The sequence below is a fragment of the Falco peregrinus genome, chromosome 9, assembly GCF_023634155.1.
Source record: "Falco peregrinus isolate bFalPer1 chromosome 9, bFalPer1.pri, whole genome shotgun sequence".
In the NCBI taxonomy this organism is placed as follows: Eukaryota; Metazoa; Chordata; class Aves; order Falconiformes; family Falconidae; genus Falco; species Falco peregrinus.
This window is the reverse complement of record NC_073729.1, coordinates 27651805-27673883: the sequence shown is the minus strand read 5'-3', so window position 1 is coordinate 27673883 and position 22079 is coordinate 27651805. Positions and strand designations below refer to the sequence as shown.

The 22079-nt window shown below is 40.9% G+C and overlaps 1 protein-coding gene across 3 annotated transcripts; it reads left to right on the top strand.

Moving 5' to 3' along the window:
- Positions 1-6356: 6356 nt before the first annotated feature.
- Positions 6357-21480, top strand: STX16 (syntaxin 16). 3 transcript variants are annotated; one of them, XM_055813670.1, is made up of 8 exons: positions 6357-6681; positions 12013-12120; positions 13330-13470; positions 14037-14199; positions 15130-15221; positions 16248-16391; positions 17158-17238; positions 19478-21480. In XM_055813670.1, exons 1-8 carry the CDS (start codon positions 6547-6549, stop codon positions 19580-19582), a joined length of 969 nt encoding a protein of 322 aa, XP_055669645.1. In that variant the 5' UTR covers positions 6357-6546; the 3' UTR covers positions 19583-21480. The 3 variants fall into 3 exon arrangements, with proteins under 3 accessions (XP_055669645.1, XP_055669646.1, XP_055669647.1); XM_055813671.1 differs by having other exon boundaries at positions 6358-6627; XM_055813672.1 differs by lacking the exon at positions 6357-6681 and adding an exon at positions 6925-9204.
- The last annotated feature ends 599 nt before the right edge of the window (positions 21481-22079 follow it).

The following is a 22079-nucleotide window of genomic DNA, read 5'->3' as shown; positions in this document are numbered from 1 at the left end:
AAAGAGAATGAAACAAGAGCTCCTTTCTTGGAGCTGCTGTTCTGCTGTTCTTTGCAACCCCTTTGTTTTGATTTCACATGTGTGGTTTGCTCTTTTTTTCTTTTTCTTTTCTTTTTTTTTTTTCCCTACTGTGATGCTATTTAAGGCAGAAAGGGGATTTCATCATCTCCCCATGGCCATTCTCAGCTGCAGCTCTGACTGCCACCCCCTGCACCCCCCCTCGCCTTGCTCCACTTGGTCTAATAAACTCTTTTTTTTGCTTGGTCTAGTTTCCTTCCTTGCACTCTTACATCATCTTTGTACTTATCTCAGATTCTAGCATTTCCCATTTCTAAGCACCTCTGAGAATAGCAATAAACACCATGTACAGCAGTATCTTGGCATAATAACGTCAGCTGCGGGCAGCAGTCCTAAGTGACAGAAAACCAGTGTGGAAATCTAAGATTTCTTCTTCAGAGGGTACCCACTTGCTAGCCACTTGGCACCAGCAGATTAAGAAAATCAGTATTTACAGTTCCTGATTCTATAGGAAGATCTAGGCCAAAAAAGTGAAGATTTGTTAAGTAGGAACTTGCTCTTACGTGCCCTCTGCTGCTCCCAAATGCAATTGAAATTAGCAGGGTCATTCCTTCCTTCCCTCTTTGTCTCAGGATGATTTATGGCTAAATGTTATTCATTATAAAGCAGAGTCAGACTGCTTCTGTGCAAGATAATACTCATTATGCAGACTTTCTGACTAGATTTTTTTTTCACTATTTCATTGATTATTTTTACATTGTAATGTGCAAAAACCTATTCATGTCTTTATTAGCCTGACTTGTTTCCTACATTTATGAAAAAGATCTTTCTTTGATAACAGTTGTTATTGCTGGAATGAATGTCAGACTGTGATCTACTGTAATACATCTTTCTGAATTGCCTTCTCTAATTTTATTAGTTGGAAAAAAGCACCGCCTAATTTAAAGAGATAAAACCTTCTGGAAGAGGAACATTGCCACTAATTAGGATAACAAGAACATAGGTATGAGTTGCTGGGGATATGGGAGTCTAAGCTTCTTTTTCTAACACAAGCACAGGCATCTTTTTCTGGAACAGTCTTCCTTCTCTTTCTGAAATTCTGCTGCTTTTGGGGAAACTATTGACATTAATCTCCTTATCTGTAATTCCCTTGGGAAAAATGCTGACCAGGACTCAGGAGCTCCAGATTCAGGTCCTGGGTTTGCTATAAATACCCCGTGTGACCTTGAGCAAGACACACTATTGTTCTGTGACTTGGTTTTTCCATCTGTAAAATGGCAGTAATGATGAATGCTGTGTTTTATTGCCAGCTCTTACATTATGCATTATCTGCAGGGCAAGTGCTCATCGAATCTCTTCATGGCTTGCTTCCTCATCTCTAAAAGAGGAATAATAACTCTTCCCTTGTCTACTTATTTTGATTACAATCTTTTCATGTATGGATGTACTTGATGCACTGTGGGACTCTGCCACGGTATGCAAACAACACACTTCCCTCTTCTCTTACTCCAGACATGGTGCTGTTCAACCCTCAAATGTGGGTTTGCAGAGTGTCTTCAAGCTGAGTCCCCTCAGCACCCCGGCACATCAGCTGCAGTGGCTTGACCTCTCAAGGAAAGCTGCTATATTAGTAACCACACTGATTGACTTCACTAAAGCACATGATAAACACTCACAGAGCAAACTGTGCTTGCTAAATTGCAGGGTAACATCATTGCCATAGTCAACAGCAAACAGCTAGGGGACAGAAACATTCTGAATTCACCCTGCTACTTCTGTGGATGAACATCTAATCACTGCTGTGTACATCCAGCCCCACAATTTTGCTCAGCTAAAACATACATCTATGACAGGTAGGTATCCCACCTTGATCTGAAATCTTTGGATATGTATCTTACAATAAAGAGACCAGTAACAGTTTTTTACATTTGGTAGATCAGTTTAAATACAGAATATCTTCACATGACTACTGCAGAGGTAATTAGGATAAGAAGAGATATAAATGCCTACAATGAGCAATCTTTTCTCTTTGCTGCAGAGGTGACCTAACACCATGGTGACACAGAAGATTTAATACCGTGCCCAGCTGAGGAAAGGAATTTTGCACAATATTAGATGACAAAGTTGTTCCATTGTTGAAGTACCACAGGCATTATTAGCCTGTCACAAGACTAGGGTACAAGCTCATAGGCTGTAACTCTCACATCTGCCTTTGAACAAGGTTGCCTGTCTAATTATGTATTTGAAGTTTGTCTGCCTGAAAACACCAAACTTTTGCAGCTGAATTTTGATTAAAAAATTCCTCCCAGCCCTCCAAGCAGACACAGCAGTCTTCGCTGCCTACCCAGCTTGAAATAAGACTTGATTTCATCTGGACTGATTGCATTTCAGTGGCAGGGGAGGAGTACAGACACATTTGCAGGATCCATTCTACCATTTTTCAGGGTGCAGAAGAGCAGCTGAACTCAAGGCAATGTTTGAACATAGAGCAACAGAAGACAGAGCCCACTAAGAGATGTGAATTTCTTTCTTTGTGTAATTTGAACATCCATTACTTAGGGTCCCTGCATGACCACCTTAGTATTTTTTTTTCAGATGTTCTCCCCTAAATCACTAGATTCTACAGTCTCTGTTAAAATCCTGGTAAAGTTAGATCAATATGAAAAGATAGTTTGTTCAACTGCAGTTTTTCAAGAAGAATACATAATGCCAACAGTTTGAACCTAGAGAAAATAACAGTTCTCCTCTGTTTATATTTCCAGTGGGTGCATTCAGATTATAGCTCATCGAAATAAAGAATTTATGGGCAACTATGTTTGATTTTCCTTTAAGAAAGTTGGAACACCAAGAGCTGGTTAAGAAACCGAGGGACTGAATTTTAAAAATAGCATCGGCCATTGGTACTCGCATCTCGCTGCCTTGCAGCACCACCTACAGAGATGCTGTCAGAATCACACTCATAGCCAAAGCTCGGGAAACTCCCTGTTCACTCTAGACAAATCCTGGTTCAGTGATTAACACACCCGGGAGACTGCGAGTTTGACAGCCCTGAAGCCTGAAAATCTGCTGCTACAGGATAAAGGCAGGAATATGGTCTGTTTTTTCCAAAAGCCCCTCAATTCCCGTGCAGAAAATGCACCTCTAGCCATGACAGAGCTAATGCAGCTACTTTGCTGATTTTTTTCTTTAGAAACTTTCCCGCAGAAGAACTTTTCTGGCAGCCAAGTGTCCCAGCTGCAAAAGGATGGTGGGATTTTTCAGGGCAAAATGCACTTAATGGTCCATTAATCCTATCTTTGGCACAAGTTGATTGTTCAGGCTTCAAAAGACTGCAGTATTTCACCTCCTCCGTGTATCGACTCAATTACACAAGACAAAATGTCGTGGAGATTGACCTTCATCTGATCACTGAAGCGTAAGGTCTGTTTGCCCTTGACTTAGCCTCAGTAGCTAAACAGTGGTGATACAGGGGCTGCAAGCCCAGTTTAATTGAAACATGGCTCTGATTATCTTCCCATTAAAAACAAATAATACTGCTTAGCTATTTGCCTCAAAATAGAATGTTCTTCTGAAACAGGGAATATTGTTGTCTTTCTCCAGAAGCCTGATCCAAATGCTGTGGTAGTAACTGGGAAGTTCCCACGGTTTTGGATCAGGCCCTGGCTGTGGGAGGCAGTGGGTGCAGGAATGTGCGAGTGCTGGCAGTATTGCTATCTCATTGCTCGTTAAGAACACCAGAAAAGAACAGGCATTTAAAAAGCAGATAAAAGGGCAAAGGAAGATACAGGCTCCAAACCTACGGCAGACAGCTTTAGCATCAAGAAACAACAGCCCAAAATATTAACAGTATATGTTTAGAAATATATTCAGGGATCTTTGCTGTCTTTGGAGGGGAAAATATGATCCTTTTTATGAATGGGACAAGTGCTACTCTATTTTTTGAACAAAAAACAAGTGTTTGTTTGCCCTTGCTATGCCTGTAGGAAAGATATACCAGGACTTCATTCCTCTGATGCTTAAATATTTTCTTCCAATTTCCAGCCTACGTTTAGTCATTACCAGACAGAGCAGATCTACTTTTCTCTGTTTAGAAAACTAGTTACCTTACAAAGTCATCACGTTAGTCTACCACAATCCACCTTCAGTAAATGCACATTGTATTTTGGCCCATTTCTATCTGCCGTCATGTCTGGCATTATTCTTTCCTGCTACCTTTATCCAAAAGTCATGTATTTGATTTGGATCAGACTTCAAACATTTTTCCTCTTCTTAAATGCTAGAACAATTTTTCCTGATCTCAAATTGTGTTGTGTTGCTCCTGCTGTTACACAGCCAGATATAATCTTGGTCGGCCAGTGCTGTTAGGTGTCTGGGTCAGGAATTAGAATATTTCAGTTGAAAGGGACCTATAATGATCATCTAGTCCAAATTAAGCTTGCATTATGATCTTTATGATTTTTTCCACTTGGATGAGATACTTTGTATCTCCGTGCATTCATTTCCTCTATGGACATTTCCACCATATATTACACATTCATTTGTGTCCTGCCTCTCTCCCTTTCATCACCCCTCCCTCTTCTCTCCTTCGTCTCCTGGTATGCATGCCTGAAGAACATTTTGCTATTTGTTTTAATTTCCTTTGCAAGGTCTAACTCGGCTTTGCTTCTGGCACATTTCCCTTTATGCCTACACTTCCTAACTTCTAGGATGTAGTTTTCTTTGATTAATCCTTTTTTCCATTCCTTTCGCTCCCTTTGCTTATTCCTAATAGCCACTTTGAAGTGGTTATACACCAAGTTAGGTCTGGATGCCTTCCTTGCAGAGTTTTATCCCTCTGTGTACAAGTCCCAAATACTTTTTATAGCCTCTGCTTAAATTCCAAGCCTGCCCAACATTCAAACCTTTTTAAGCTGTCAAAAATCAGGAAGCAAAAGATGTTAACTCCTGATATGCACCAACTTCCAGCACATTAAACTTCCCATCGGGTTCATGTTTGCCATCCCACTGTGAAAAATATTCCAGCCGGTTTTCCCTGTGCACAGAGCCAGAGCTAAAGGATCACAGGGAGACCACCGATGGCAGGAGAAATTCCTCTTGACCTACAGCCACGGCAGCACTGCCAAGAGAAGGCTGGAAGGTCATTAGCTGAAACTCTTCTCATAGTATAAAAAATTGTTACAGTAGATTAAAAATTAGCATGAAGAAATGGAGTATGTATGTATATTTTTAAAGTCTCTGTCAGGCAGCCAAAATGAAAACAGATTTCACCAGACCACGAGAAATGAAATGCTTGATGACTGGAGCTTATTTCCTTGCTAAATTCCAAGTTTCGGGTCTCTCCTGCTGAGACAGAAGGGCTGCTCCAGAAAACTCCCTACATGTCTTATAATAGCAAAAGGATAGGTTTTTTTCTCTTTCTGACTGTACGAGCGTGCCCAGGCGGTTAGATAAAACGAGGTAACATTTCCAGAAAATGTGGCTGTGATTACAGTCACCGTCCCTACCACATGCGTCAATCCTGGTTGTTTGGGGTGGGATTTTTTGGGTGCTGGAGCTGGGGAGCCTCTTGCCCCAGCACGCCGGGGGTCCCTCGTCCCTAGGCCTGCAGGCACGGGGCACAGGGACCCCAGACCCACCTCACCCACCTCTGCCCACGCAGGCGGAATCCCATCCGGCCTACGGAGCAGTGGGCAGAAATCATTTCAGCCCACCTTGTCCAAAAGCCTCTTCCAGCAAGTCAGACCCAATATTGTGGTTTTAAATGCCTTGGGGGTTTTTGAGGGAACATCTTGATTTTTCAGTGGTGGGAGTTGGCAAAATAAAGCTGCGTGGGGTTTTTGTGGAAAACTGAAAATTGACTGGAAGCAAAGGGAATGGGGGAAGGTGAGGCGGCGTTCCGGAGGGAAAACAGACTTGGAAAAGGGGAGCCACCAAGCCAAATGGGTCACACCGCAGCGGTTTGCTGTGAACCAGACCGGTGCCTTTGGAGAAGCTTCACGGCAGCGGGAAGGAGCAAAGTCACTGACGACGCTGCGGTCACGGCAGGGCCCCCGCCTGGGCAAGCAGGGCCCCGGCCCAGCCGCCACCGAGGTGGCCCGCGGCCCGCCACCCGCCACAGCCACACCTGGCCCTCACGGGCAACCACCGTGAGGGCCTCACACGCCCCGCGCCCCCCTGCCACGGCCTGGGCTGGGCGCGGGGGCCGCCGCGGGCCCGGAACGCTGGTGCGCGGCCGGCGGGCCCGGGCGGGGCGGGGCGCGGGCGGGCCGGAAGGCGCGGGGCGATGCACAACGCGGAAGTGAGCCGGGCCGGGGCCGGGGCCGCCGTCGGATCCGGGGGGGATGGATGGGGCCGGCGGCCGGGGGGGACCGGCGCTGGGGGCCTCTGCCCGGGCCCTGTGAGCGGCCAGCCGGGCGTCGCCGGGGGCGGCCGCCGCTTCTGGCCGCGGGCCCGGGGCTGAGCTAGGGCCGAAGCCCCGGCAGCGAGGCGCTGAGCGGCCCCGGGCGGGGGGCCCCGGGGCGGTAGGCCATGGCCACCCGGCGTCTAACGGACGCGTTCTTGTTGTTGCGGAACAACGCGGTGCAGAGCCGGCAGCTGCTGGCCGAGCAAGTGAGTAGTTACGGCTCCTCCAGCCCTCTGAGTTCACGTAGCATGGCTGCTGCGGTGAGTCTCCTCCCTTCATCCTACTGTACCTTGCTGCGCCGAGGGCTGCCAGGCAGCCGTGCCCTGTGCCCCGCGCCCCCCCCCCCCCCGGCCCTCCAGGCCCCCCCGACTCCCCTCCCCCGCCCCGGGGGTCCCCTTCGTCGGGCTCCCCATCCCTCCCTCTGAGCCCTCCTCAAGCTCCCCCCTGTCTTCGGTACTACACCCCCCCATCCCCCCTTAGTTGATCCCTTTTTCCTACTACTCCATGTAAAATGAATAGAAGAGATCTGTCTTTGTGCTGGTCATGTCTCTATTCGCTTCATGGATAATAAAATAGTTGTTCTAATAACTTCATGTTAGCATTGACATGAGGTTTTTCATCCATTGTGGTTTTTTGATGTGTCCTTTCCCCAAAGAAAAAAATTCAAATTATTTCATAGAGCAGAACTCTTCTATTCACTCCAGTGTGGGCACCATAAAATACACTAGTGTAAATTATTCCCATTGCTTGAATTTTTCCATAATTCACTCAGATGTTCATTGTCCTTTTTATATTTTTCCCCCCAAGTACAAATAATACTGAAAGTCATGAGAGGGAGGGGAGTCGGTAGATTCTAGTGTAAGCCCTTGTTACAGAAATTTCAAAAAGTCATTTGTTCAGAGGCAGTTGATGTGGCTTTTCCCAAGTTTTGAGCTAGTCAGACTGTGATGGACTGCTTGACAGCTCAGCTCTGCTGAGGTTTTTACACCTTCTGTTCAAACTTATTATTTATTTGTGATAGTAAATATCTGCTGGCAGTCTCGTCATTCTAAATTGCTTTGCATTAATGCATGTATGTTAGGAAAAGCAGTACTTCGTGCTGCAAATTATTTCAACTGATGAGTTGCTGTTGAATGGTCTTTGTTCGTTGTTAATGTTATTACACCTGTGTCTAACAAGCTACGTATTAAATTGATTTGCAGAATGGGAAATGTCACGAGTAATGTATTATACTTGTTTAATTTGGCACTGCATTTATTTCTTGTTAACATGTTGTTTTGCCAATATCAATATCGCATCTTTAGGTCCTTGGGTTTTTTAAGCATCACCTAGAAAATTTAGCAATAATTTAAACTCACATACAGGTTACTGAGCAGTGAAACAGCACTTTTACTCAACAGTGAGTGCAACAACACTTAGCACTTGCATAAAACATTTATTTACAGTGTGTGTTAACATTAATGGAAGCTATTCTCTATGATGCTCATTCAAATGTAATGAAGGCTAACCGTGATTGGAAATTGTTGCTCTTGTGCAGTGGATGAAGTTAGTCAGTGGCTCAGTCTTGATCCTGCTGGACAGTACAAAGTTCTGTAGTTACTTACCACAAGTGTACTATTTATCAAGAAGCGTAAAGGTGGTAGTGTGAGCTACTTGCCTCTCATGTTTCTCAGTTGCCTATCACTGTCAAGAGGTGCAGCTATATTTACCTTTTTTTCAGGGTGGTATCTCCAGGGCAGAGCTGCTGCTTGCCAGCAGGGCAGTGTTGCAGGTTTTAGCTCATAGTACTTTGGCCCACTGTAGTTCAGGCTTCTCCTGAAGGAATCCTTTACTGTGAGAGCTCTCTGTCAAAAATTGGATTCTGCCCTGGAAGATGCATTCTCATGTGGACAGCCAACTATTCCTCAAACTCAAATAATCCAAGTAGCATTCTTAACAGTATAGTCCTATTTCAAAACCTTAGTATAGGGTAAGAGATCATTAATTGAAGCCTGCTGCTTTGTAAACCCACAAGTATTTTGTCCTTGTTTAAGATGGATATGCTTCGTTAATCTTTCAGTGAAACAGCCTATTGCTCACGCATACCCTCTACAGTACAAAGACTGATGAATAGAGAAGGTGGAGATACATTGTCTTTTGTATTTTTCCAGATGCGTATAGGTTTAATTTTACCTGAAACTAGAGCGTAATCAAAGTGCGCACATAATTGAGCATATACTACATTTGCTTTCGCTTTTTTGTCTTTTGCTGTCTGTTTTATCCTGTGATAACTGGGGTGCTTGTCAATAAATGTCTTACAAAAGCTTGTATGTGCATCCTCCCATCATAATCAAACTGTCTAACTCACCAGTGGATGTTGAATACTGCAGTCAAATTGCCCTTGCTGTCACATTTCAATATATTCTATTGCAGTTTTTCTACCTGAAATTTTAGTAACTGGAAACTTCACTGTGCAGTTACCTTGGAAAGCAAATCAAGCTCTTAACTTGATCTCTTATGTTCTGTTTACCAAGCAACTGAAATATTTATTTAAAAAGTTTGTGCATCAAGGAAAATGCGGACTTAAAGTACAACATTGTGGTGTATATATTGAATAATTGTGTGTTAAAAGCCAATTTGTTTTGTTCTTGGTAAACCATCATGCTTAAAAAAAAAAAATCCATATTTTTCTCAACTGACCATACCCTGTATCTGTCCTATGTCTCTTTTTCCCTTTCATCTTTTGCTGTCTGTAACTGGATGGGGCTGATGGGATCCACAAATCACTTCAGGAGCTGGATGAGGTATTGTTTTTCATGTTTTATTCTGCCATGGTGCATCAAGCATACGTTGTTGGGCTAAAATGTTCCTTTCTTTATCCTGCTAGTTTATTAAATTTCTTTCTATAGGATGGAGTGTCTCCATGTGCAGTAGGACAAGGCTGCATAGAGAAGACAAGCATGTTGTGATACACTGTTATATTGTCGATACATGTATAAACTAGTCTGACTTACTGTATACGTATGGGATATAGTGACTTTGTAACAATGAAGTTATTTTTTATGCTATGTGTAAACTGTACAAAACTTATTGGCCAGGAAATAAGGTCAGGGATTAAAAAAACAGGCTTTTGGGGAAGAGTTGCCCAGGAAGGAAGAGGGTTTGTTTTTTTAAAAGGGAAGGGGGTAAAGAACCACAAAGCTTTCCAGGCCTGACAAAGGAATATTAGAATTTTGGGAGGAACTAGGAAGTGAGGTTTTTGTATGAAACCTTTCCCTGAGAACAAACAGTGAAGTAATTGGGTGAGTTTCAAGTGGTATTATTGATGATCTCCAGCAATGGAAGATTATTTTATCTCTGAAGCTACAAAGCCTGGTTCAACTGGCAACAAGATCTATATTTGTCTTCCAATTCTAACCATTCCCCTGTCTTCCTCTCAGAGGAGGAAGGTGACTAGAAGTGTCTGTGGCCCCCGTGCTAAATGTTGCTCTGTGGCCCTGTGCACTGTTAGGTGTGTGTATCATACTCGGCCTTAAATTGGGAGAATCGTAGGCATGCTTGTCAGAAGGAGCCTCTAGAGCTCATCTGGTTCAAGCTCCTGATCAAAACAGGACTATTGGTAATCTATATAGGATCATCCATCATTTGGTTAAAGTCTTAAAAAGCTCCAAGAACAGCAACACCACGCTTTCACTGGGCGATCTCATCCAACGCTGCACCATTGCAGAAAAAGTTTTCATCCGGCACCGTAGCACTAAGCCTATTTACATAAGTTTCTAAACCCTACCAAGAAAAACCTCTGATCTGTTTAAAGGTCAGTAGTACTAATACTGTCCTTAACAAAAGAATTTTTATTGAGGGTGAACAGCACATTTTACTGGTAATGATATCAAAGCAGATAGTTAAATCTGTACATGGTATTCAAGATCAGACCATGGCTTTTGATTTCTGCCAAACTGAGCTTTAAAAAATAAGAAAAAAACACCCCACATATTCTTTCACATTTGTCATATTTTAAACTTTCCTGAGGTTGAAGTTATGAAAAATAAGATTCTGATAGATTTAACACAGGTGTTTTGTGACTCTAAAAAATAGAAACATGGAATCATGTAGGTTGGAAAAGACCTTTAAAATCATCAGGTCCAACCATTAACCCAGCACTGCCAAGTCCACCACCTAAGCTATATCCCTAAGTACTGCATCTACATGTTTTTTTTCAACACCCCAAGGGATGGTGACTCCACCACCTTCTTGGGCAGCCTGGTCCAATGCTTCACAACCCTTTCAGTGATTTTTTTTTTTCCCTAATATCCAGTCTGAACCTGCCCTGGTGTGACTTGAGGCTGTTTCCTTTTGTCCTGCTGCTTGTTAGCTGGGAGAAGAGACTGACCCCCACCTGCCTACAGCCTCCTTTCAGGCACTTATAGAGAGCAATAAGGTCCCCCCTGAGCCCCCTTCTCTCCAGGCTGAACCCCCCCAGTGCCCTCAGCCGTTCCCCATCGGACTTATGCTCCAGACCCTTCCCCAGCTTCATTGTCCCTCTCTGGACATGGTCCAGCACCTCAATGTACTTTTAATCAGTCACATGAGGTTTTTTTTCTAACATCTTTTAATATTTCAACCCTACAAATTTGATTCTGTTCCCAAAAATATTCTCAAAAAAATAAATCATGCCTTTCTGCAACTGCTGTACGTCAGTGTGCATCAGTCTCCAATAACATAAACTCCTGATTTGTTGCACCTGAGTTACTCATATTATGACTATTAATTGTGATAAAGGATTTCTTTTACTCCTTCCCCATCTCCAGCCCTCCTGTGGATCCGTGGAAAGCTGTGTATAAGCTGGCCAGCACATTGTCTTACTTACTCTCTGGCAATCTCTGGAATTTTGTGGAGAATTATGTGCCCGTTTTCCTGCAAGTTTCTTTGCCTTAGACCATATAGCTGGAACAGCAAGCACATATCGTTGAGATATAGGGAAGTGTGGATTGCCCAGCCCCCCGCCTTGCTTATTTTTGTTTAGCACCTTTTTATTTCTGTTAAATAAAACCCGTAACTGTTTTAGTTGCACATCAGTATGAGAAAGTGTTTGTTCTTCAGCTGCCTAGTAGGTGACTGGTGAAATACAACAGTGTTTGAGAAAAATCATGGGATACCTTTTTATTTCTTGGAGATATAATAAACATTTTTACTTGGAGATTTTCCCGAGTGAGATTTTCAAAGTTGCCTGGCGCAATATATACCATGCTGCACCACTGATTAGGGATCCCTTGGCTGTGGCTAATATGAAATGTACCAACATGAGAATTACTTGAATTCTCACTGCAATACCATATTTTCTCCTTGAAAATTGCTAGGAATTCTACGGAGTATTCTAAGAATTCTAAGGTAACTTTCATCTTTTAGGTCCTGTAGGAAGTGGGAGGATGTAGCTCATTGGCATATAGGGGACAAACCAGGAGATGCGAAGCTTGATCATACCTGCATCATGTGCAAACATGTTTTTAAGGTTATTTTTTATGGGAAGGCATACAAGCATTTTTTCCTGATGCTCATGGATTTGGATCAAATCTGAGTAAAGTTCATTTGTTGTCTCTTCTCATCTTCCGCAGCTTGCTGATGATCGTATGGCACTGGTATCGGGAATAAGTTTAGATCCCGAAGCAGCAATTGGAGTAACAAAACGTTTACCTCCCAAATGGGTTGATGGAGCAGATGAAGTAAGTGGCAAATCCAGCACAGAGTTTGATTTCTCATGTAGGGTTTTATTAGTGTTGTCAGTTACGTTCTCAATGCTGTAAATTTTATGATAGAAGCTGTATTAGAAGAAAGATTAAAATGTGTGCTTTCTAAATTGACATCCTTGTTCAGAGGAAAATATCAGGCAAGCTGTGACTTACTATCTTGAAGGATATATTGCAGGTGAAATAAAATGAGATTATCTAGGACCAGAAGTTCCAGGAGACTGGGTTTGCATCATCAGTGGGAGCCCAATCTTAACAGTGCACTGGGACTGTTAGGATATAGACATGCTATAGCTGAGTGTTTAGACTTGAGACTGCAGGAAGGTCCCAAACATCTTAGCAAAGCAGAATTGTTCTCAGTTTGAAACTTGGAAGGAAGGGTACAAAAAAATTAGCACTTCCAAGTAGTTTTTTTGTTTGAACCCACTGAGGGGTTCAACTGAATAGACCCTAAAATGGTGGAGATAAGCAGTTTACTGTTTGAAGACAGAGAGTGTTAGTGCCTTCTAGCAGAAGAATTTTTCCTGCCTATGCAGTCCTGATGCTGTGCAAGTTATAGAAACATTTGGACAAGCGTGAGGAAATTATTCTGGAGTCATTAAATTATAAACATTTTCCAGTATTTGAAGTATGAAACAATTCTTGACTTCCAGAAAATCCTTTTGAAACGTACTCTCAGAACACATTGTTGGTTCATCAGAACCCATTGTGCAAAAATGTGACCAGTCCCCTTTTTACTACAATAGTAATCAACCTTAAGATATATTTTAATGGCTTGTTTGAAGGCATCTCATTTTAACTTCTACTGTTAAGTCCAGGCTGTTCAATGTTAGACAGAGTTGAAGGTGTGACCTGAATATTCATCTATATTTTTGGAAGTTGGCTAAACCTTCTTACTATGATATTAATTATATAATGATAAAAATATTATTCCAGCTTAACGAAGCATATTTGAAAACAGCACTCTTGCCTAAGATTAACAAAATTATGTTTAAAAAGTAGCAGATTCAAAGTATATGAGAGTATTCCGTTACTTCTTAGTCAGCTTTTTATGTGTGTTGGTTTTGATCTTTGGTCTGCTTTATAGATTTCTTCCAATAATTATTTTTGTCTAGCGTTTGTCAGAACTTTCTCCTCTGAAACATTAGTCACTTCCCTTCTTCATTGTTGGGTTTTCTGTTTCAGATTCAGTATGATATTGCCAGGGTTAAACAGAAGATGAAAGAATTAGCCAGTCTTCATGATAAACATCTAAACAGACCAACACTGGATGACAGCAGTGAAGAGGAGCGGGCAATAGAAATAACAACCCAAGAGATCACGCAGGTACAAACTGCTTTCAATTCTAAACCTACAGTTTGACATATCTGTAATGCATCGTAATGAGGCAGTGATTTCCTTTGAGTAAAGCATTTCTTTTGTAATCAGTGTTAGAGTGAACCAGAGGTCCTGGGCTTTATGCTTGGTACTGCACTCACTGTCTCACTGAACTTCTCACGAGTCACTCACTCAGTCTCCCTGGTCTTTTACTTACCCGCCTGCTTGCTTTTCTACTTGGAATAGGATTGGGAGACTTAATCAAACCACATTTACAGTTATCTCAGAGAAATACAGATACATGTGTTCTGAGACGTCCGGTCCAAGTAGTTGCAATGAAGCAAATGTCTGTGATCAGAAGTAGTTGTGTTAGTCTGCTACCCTGTTAGGTTTAAGCTGTTTGTTCATTTGTGTTCTGTGTTTCCATACCTTTTTAAACAATTGCACTGGGCCATAAGAAATTGATTTTAAAAATCTAGAAATCAAAATATTAGTCTTCCCTCTGGAACTTTTGCAATGTGATAGCTAAAGTGCATGTTGCTGTGTGTTTTTTACTAATGGAATTGTTTTCTCAGTTATTTCACAGATGTCAGAGAGCAGTCCAGGTCTTGCAGAGCAGGTCACGTAGTTGTACAGAACAAGAAGCACGTGTTCTCAGGAATGTAGTGTCTTCCTTAGCACAGTCCCTTCAGGACCTATCCACCAACTTTAGGCATGCACAGTCTGACTATCTCAAACGTAAGCATAAGAGATACAGTAATACATGGGCACCTTCTGTGGAAACCACTAATTAAGGTGTGCTTATTTTCTTGGTTGGGAAAACTGAAGCACAGAAGGGTTAAGTGATGCACACAGGACTACCAGAAGTATATTAGAGTGGAGGTTAGAATTTGGGAGTTTCTGGTTCACAGCCCATGTTCAAACTGCTTGTCAAAATGCATCATTACTTCTCAAATTGTGGTCTGCAAAGCTACTTTAGTTACACTGGTGAAGCAGCCATTGGTCTTCAGACACAATACCTGCTGTTGATTGGGAGTCTGTGATAGAAAAAACTTCAAAAGGTGGTCTGTGATAAATTAAAATTCTGCATCCATAAACAGATCAGAAGTGGAATATCCTCTGTTTAAAACTTAAATTGTGTGTAATTCTATTTTCAGCTGAGTAAGCTTGTTTTATCTTGGAAGATCAAAAATTTGATCTTCAAATTTTTTATTGGTAAATATATATTCTTATATACTGGTATAATATTTCTTCCTCCCATGGTATAAATGGCACAGGTGGAACTTAAGATTACAATTCAGACAAGGTATGTTCCTAAGAGACTTTGTTTGAAAATAGCCTAGAGTGATCACACCTTAAGGCTCGTAACTTACCTTATTTGTTTTAAATTCATGGAACATAATGACTTAAAGTCACTGATTTAATTGCAGTCTTGCAGGTCTGGTTGAATTTGTTATGCTTTATTAAATATTAATTTTAATTACTATTTAATTTAATATAATAATTAAATAGTAAGCCTGTGTGACAGTTAAAATTTAGATACTGCTATTTATGTCACATATAGGCTGTATTTTCTTTCTTGTGCTTTTTTATCTGGTACTTCAGACCTTACTCTTACTCTGATTTTAGTTTGTGTAAATATTATGCTCAAACATTTGTCTTTCACAGGCATGAAGAATAGAGAAGAAAGATCCAAACACTTCTTCGACACCTCAGTCCCACTGATGGATGACGGGGAGGATGATACACTTTATGATAGAGTAAGTTGAGATATTACTGCACAAATTCAATATGAAGAAACTTTATGTACCTTTAATTTTAATATGAAAATATCAAAGTGGTATGCCGTCAGCCTCAGTGTTGCAGTGTGAGGGAACTCAGTTTGACTCCTGAGTTCTCCTTACGTGTCTGACAGGGGCTAGAAGATCTGTAAATACAGTGCTGCCCTTTGTCATACCACCTTTCTGGGCAGATGCAAGACTAAACGTTAGAAAGCTGTGTGATCCTGAGTTTGGATGGAAGGTGGCACTCTTTAAAGTGAAGGAGCCCTGCCCTGCCGGGAGCTGCCCCAGCGCGGGTCCCACGGGTCACGGCTCCTTTGGGCACCCCCTGCCCTGGCGTGGGGCCCTCCCCGGGCTGGGGGGGGGGATCTGCTCCCCCGTGGGCTCCGTGGGCTGGGGGCACGGCCTGCCCTGCCAGGGGCTTCACCACGGGCTGCCGGGGAATGGCTGCTCCGGTGCCTGGAGCCCCCCCGCCTCTGTCCTCACTGACCTGGGGGCTGCAGGGCTGCTGCTCTCACATAGTCTCACTCCCCTCTCTCACTGGTGCAGATTTTTTTTTCGTTCTTAAATATGCTGTCCCAGAAGCACTACCACTGGTGCTGATGGGCTCAGCCGTGGCCAGCTCTCGGTCCAGCTGGGAGCCGGCTGGCACGGGCTCCACTGGGCATGGCACATTCTCACAGAAGCCACCCCTGTAGCCTTCCCGCTACCAAAACCTCACCATGCAAGCCCACTACAAGGTCATGTTTTTAAAAGTTGTTTGTGTGTTTGGTCAGGATGCAAGAGTCATGTTTTCTCTGCTCAAACTGTAAATAGCTGTCCAAGTTATTTTAGTGACCCTGAAACTCGGTTTTTAAAATACAGTAATTTTTTTCTTAGATACTCGTCTACTAAGGAAATTCTAAAAGGATTTTTGTGTTATGAAATCTTACAATCCTTATAATTATTTCTAGTGTTTTCATGCTGTTAATGTTAGTTTAACATCTAAATATTTTATTTCAACAGGGTTTTACAGATGACCAGCTAGCATTGGTGGAGCAAAACACATTAATGGTGGAAGAGCGGGAACGAGAAATCCGTCAGATTGTACAGTCAATCTCCGATCTCAATGAAATATTTAGGGACCTGGGCGCAATGATAGTAGAACAGGTACATTGGCATAGAATCATAGACTGGTTTGAGTTGGAAAGGACCTTAAAGAACAGCTAGTTCCAACCCCCCTGCCCTGGGCAGGGCCACCTTCCACTAGACCGGGGTGCTCCGAGCCACATCCAGCCTGGCCTTGGACACTTCCAGGGATGGGGCATCCACAACTTCTCTGGGCAACCTCTTCCAGTGTCTTGCCACCCTCATAGTGAAGAATTTCTTCCTTATCTACACACATCACAGTGTTAGCAAGAAATAGATTCCAAGTAGTGTTAAGGTTTCCACACTCTTCCTGTTGTAAGATCATGTTTTTGTGTGCTTCTTGCTTTTCCTAACTTACTTCTTAGGCTAAGGTTTGCCCTGCTTGAAATCTGCCAAAAGATGAGTTAATGAAAATTAATAAATAAATAAATAATAATCAACTGGTTATGAGTGTTAGACTAAAAAAACCCAAAAACATAGAATGCCAAAGTTTTGTTGGTTATTTCCCCCTGAGATTCAGTTTAGGTTAAATGTGTCAGCCAAAAGCACCTGAACTGGAAGTAAGATGATTATTAAGGGATGTGATGTGAGATGGTGACACAGCTGCCGGTTGGGCATTCAGCAAGGATGTCATTCCCAACTAGTTCTTCTGCAGAAGTTCATAGTTTACATAGTTCATTAGCTTTTTTCTATGAGCGTTGTTAATTACTCTGCTGCTCATAATAATAATTGTTTTATGAAGTTCATTTAGGTTCAGTTTGGTGCTCATTCCCTCCATTTTATTTAGGGAACAGTTCTAGATAGAATTGACTACAATGTCGAACAGTCATGTATGAAAACTGAAGAGGGTCTAAAACAACTACATAAGGTAAGCTGACGGAATATTTAAGCTGCTTTGCATATCTAGTAATCTTCCATAATGTCATAGCCATTAAGTTATTGAGTCATATTTCATTTGGACATCATCTTTTTTAGAAATTATTGTTGTATAATATAAAATGTCAACTGCACTGTAGTAGGAACTTTCCATATAACTTCTGTTAATGTCATGCTCGATACCTAGTGTTAATTTCTTAAATAACTTTCTGGGCATCCAAGCAACGTGCTTTGATCTTTACATTGCTTACCTGGTGGGACCTTTCTGCAATTCCTTCTCTGTTTGGAGAGCCCATCACTTGTGAAATGGAACTGGTTATGGTGTACCTCACTGTAGATTTTAGTCGGTTGATATATTCTAGTTTGAAAACATTATCTCAGTAGTGTGAGCAGCAAGAATAATTTTTAATGTTTTCTCTGACCATCTGATGCTGGTTAGAAGTTAGGTCCAGCCTTATGCTTTTAATGTGAAGCTTTTACTGTAAACATCTGAGAAGTTTGAATTGGCAGCAGAACACAGTTTTGTGGTTGTTTTGTTTTGTTGGCTTTTTTGTTTGTTTTGATTTTAAGCTAAGTTCTGACTTAGCTCAGTTCAGTCCTTCCATTGCTGGAAATAAAGCAGAATGAGAGATTTATGCAAAAGCCTCTTAAGTAAAACATTCTGTTTTGGAAACATGGACATGTTGTTACTACACACTCAACTTCATGTTATGGTAGACTTCTAATATATGAACAGCAAAAATTGCCATCTGAGGAAAAGCAAAATAAATTGGTTATAGGTTTATTCTTGTTATACGTAAAAGTAAAACTGGAGATCACTAAAATAAGGCACTGACCATTGGTGAGCAAGGTTTAAAGCAATTGCAAGCAATTTGCACAAGCCGAACTGGAAGTAAACGAATCTGTTGGAATCAATGCTATTTCTAGTCTAATGGTAGCTAATCAACTATCAGCAAACCCCTGTTTGGATTGCTGACTAGAGTATGGAATTTTGATGCAATATATACCTGCTTTCAGTACAGCACAGGGATTTTTTCACCTATCATGGAAGACATACCCACAGATCTGAATAGTAATATGAAACACAGATACCTTGCTGTTTCTAATACTGTTGGTAGCTTTATTCTGATTTAATACCTATAATGTCAATTTTATTTTCTGTTTTAATTGGCATAATTGTTACAAACTGCTGAGACAGCACATCCACAGAAATTGGATTAATTCACTGCAGAAGTCTGGTGGTATGAATCACTAGTTACCAATTCCTGTTTCACACGAAATTGGAATCGGTTGTGATACTTTGTCAGGCTTTGATACCTAAAGCCTAATTAAGTATCAGTGGTTGTATGTTATGTAGTTTCAGTTCAAAAAATCCTGCAGATCTCATAATAAAGAATTACTTTCCGGGGACTATAAAGGAGAAGAATTAATATATTTTTCCAATTAAATTGTGAAGGTTTATTCACTTAAAAATAATTAAATGCAAGTTTTGTTTTGTTTAGCTTCTATTAGCAGACTTTCATTTGGCTTTTGGAGAGTTTTCTCATTGCCTCCATTTAATTGCCCTGGAAAAAAGAGGAAAGGGATGAGAAAATGTAGTTGGAAGAAAGGAGCGAAGCAGAAAACTGAGAGCTAAATCAAAAAGAAAGCTTTCAGTTCTAACTGAAATTAAATGAAAATGCATAGTTGGATCAGGTACAACAAAAATGCCTATTAAAAAATGAAGTTTTGTTGTGAGTTTTAATGTCCTTCAAATATAATACAGGAATCTTATATTGGCAAAATGAGTTAAAACACCTTACCTTTAGTGTTGAGAATTTCACGTACCCAGTTGCCTGATCTTGTTTCCATGGTCTTCATAGCTAACTGTTCTTCCAAATGAAGTATCAGTCTTCTGTGTAGCTCGTGTCCTGTGGAGGCACAGGGCCCTCTCAAGGACGTCTCAAGAGAAGTCACAGTAAGGTTGCTTAATAGAGATGAGGGTGCTTTCTTCCTTATAAAATCTGCTCTTTAATACAGAGAAATGTGGCTTTAGTGTACACTCACCTTCACTGAAGTCTATGGTGCAGACCAGAGTTATTTTGTGGGAGTTGCTTGCAATATACACTGTACAAAATGTCAAGTTACCAAAGAACTTCTCTGAGATACGTGTACTTAGACTAAACAAGAATCTGTATTTTGTAGCTTTGCAGAAATCTTAAGTATTAACTCTTTCTTTTTTGTGTCTATAGGCAGAGCAATATCAAAAGAAGAATCGGAAGATGCTTGTTATTTTAATTTTGTTTGTTATAGTAATTGTCCTCATTGTTGTTCTTATTGGTGTAAAGTCACACTAAGTTTCACTTCATTTTTTGTTTTTGGAGTATATGTGAACTTTTTCCCCAATGTGAATGGATGGACCTGCACTCCAGAAAGCTGCCTTTGAATGTATAAGCCCTCGTGGTGCCAAGTCTGTGCAATGTTTCTGTTGACTTCTTCAGAGTACAAATTTGGTGATATGTGGGGTGTTTGTAAGGATTATATGGAAAATGTCAGGAAATGTGATGCTCCCAACAAATAATTTGGTGCTTTATGCAGAGGTATTTGGAAACACAGTACTTAAAAAAATAATTACAAAATTTAAGTTTACCAGTGATTACAGTAATTAGTGTGTTACTGTGGACAAAAAAGTGTTGTCTTCATTATTCTTATGTCACAATTGTTACAGGCTTAAAATTTAAACCATGTTACTGAGTTATGGGACTAGATAACAAAAATTTATCTAGGTGGAAAATATGTTGAGGCATAAAAATGTTTGACTTCATCTCCTTTCTTCCAGACTCAAAACCTCCAAATAACTGGATAGACAGCTAAAAAAGAAAGCTTTTAGCAACCAGAACATAATCCAACCCCTGTGATCTTAATTTAGATACTGGACCATTACTAAGAATCAGAGTAGTACTTGATCTTGTAAATAACAAGATTTAATCACTGGCATAATTTAACACAGTTAATTAAAAAATTTTCTGAGCTTGAGTAATCATGGGAATGTTTTTCCTCACCAGAATGATCATACATATTTTTTCATGTACATTTTTTTTAAGTACAGACATTACGTTAAAGCAGTGGTGAAGTTAAACCTAAAAAGTTAAATCGAAAGCCAAAAAGAGAATCTCTATCTGACCTGCTGTAGTGGGTCTCAGATGTTTCAAACATTAGTTGTATAAGCTGTTTATTTTACAGTGTGCCTGTCCATATGTGTTATGTTTTCTATATAAGAAGTGACTTCACTACAGTGTATATTACATCCATTTTCCCTGACGGAAGGTTATTTCTTTCAAATGTCTGCCTGGAAGAGGACGTGTTTATACTCTTACTGACCGTGAGAGATGTCATGCAACTGACATGTTACTAGGCCTTCAGTAGAGAATTTGGGTTTGGTTTTTTCCCCACTACTTTTTTCAGTGGAAAACTTTGCTGTAGGCCATAAAAGAGAAATTAGGGCAACATCTGAGTAATAGAATACTCCTGATTTAATTCAGGCCTGAAGTGGTGTGCAGTTCTAGAGGCCTTGTCTTAGTATTTTTAATATGGCTTTTCTGTATGTTTTTTTTTTCCCCAAAGAACTGTAACTTCCTTCATTTTCTGACTGATAGATACCAGTTCTCCCCATAAACCTGCAGAGGTGCTCTGCTCAAAGCCCCCGAAGTGCAGTTCCATACTACTATGATGATGATGTTGCATACGTTGCCTGCCCTGGGTTTATCTTTACTATGTACTAAGGAGGACATAAGATGTGGCTTTAAACCAACTTGGTGCAGGAACGGACCTGAAAGCAAAGACTACAAAGATGTGAAAGCCTTGGCTTTTTGTGTGGCTTATTGCAAATAGCTTTGTACCACTTTTGTTACCTCTAGACAAAGGGAATGTTGAACTTCCAAAACTGCCAATTCAAACCCTTGATTAAATTCATAAAGTAAGTTGGTAAAGGAATGAATGATGCTTCTAGTTGGGTGTGCAGCTCCCCTGTTCTGGTAATAGATCTTTTCAATGATCGTGAGTAAAACTACTGTCTCCTTAGTGTGCTGTCTACATCGGTTGGTGTGAAGCAGCATATTGCTATAATTTAATATACTGTATTTGCAACTTTCTCGCTAACATGAGATCGTGTTATTTATTTCTGTCTTGACTGGTGCTTTTGACATTTTATCACGGCTAATGAATTCAAAGAAGTAATAAAACACTTCCAACCTAATTGGGCAATTATTCATTTTTTAAAAAGTATAAACTGAAACATACTTGCGTGATGGTAATGTGTCTCTATATATTCTTCATAATTAAATTAAAGCAGCAATGACATGAAATATCTTTGAAAAAAGTAGTAACTTTCTATAGCACGATATAACTTGCATTGGCAGGAGTTATTTCCCATGAATTAAGCCTATGGTATCTTAACTCCACTGAAGTAACTGGCTATGTATTTTTTTATCTAAATTCTCTTAAAAGGAAATGGATTTTTAATACGCATCAGACGAGGTTAAACTCACATGTCGACTGTCCTGTGTAACTTGAGCTGGAATTTATTGAAGTTGATTATATCGAGGGGAAAAACAACCCCGCAACAACAGGCTTCTAAATGATAGCAGGTGTCTAGCTTATGATGAGTCAGTCTAAGTAACTATCAGCAGCTAAATCAAACCTTTATGCTGTGCCTTGTAAGAATATCTCTACATGGCATGTGACAGAAGGGGTACTATCTGCACCGTTGGGCAATGAAAGCCCAAAAAAGCCACTGCAGCTGAGGACTAGCTTGGCTTTCATAGTAGCTGCAGCCTACTCAGGTGTTACAGGAGC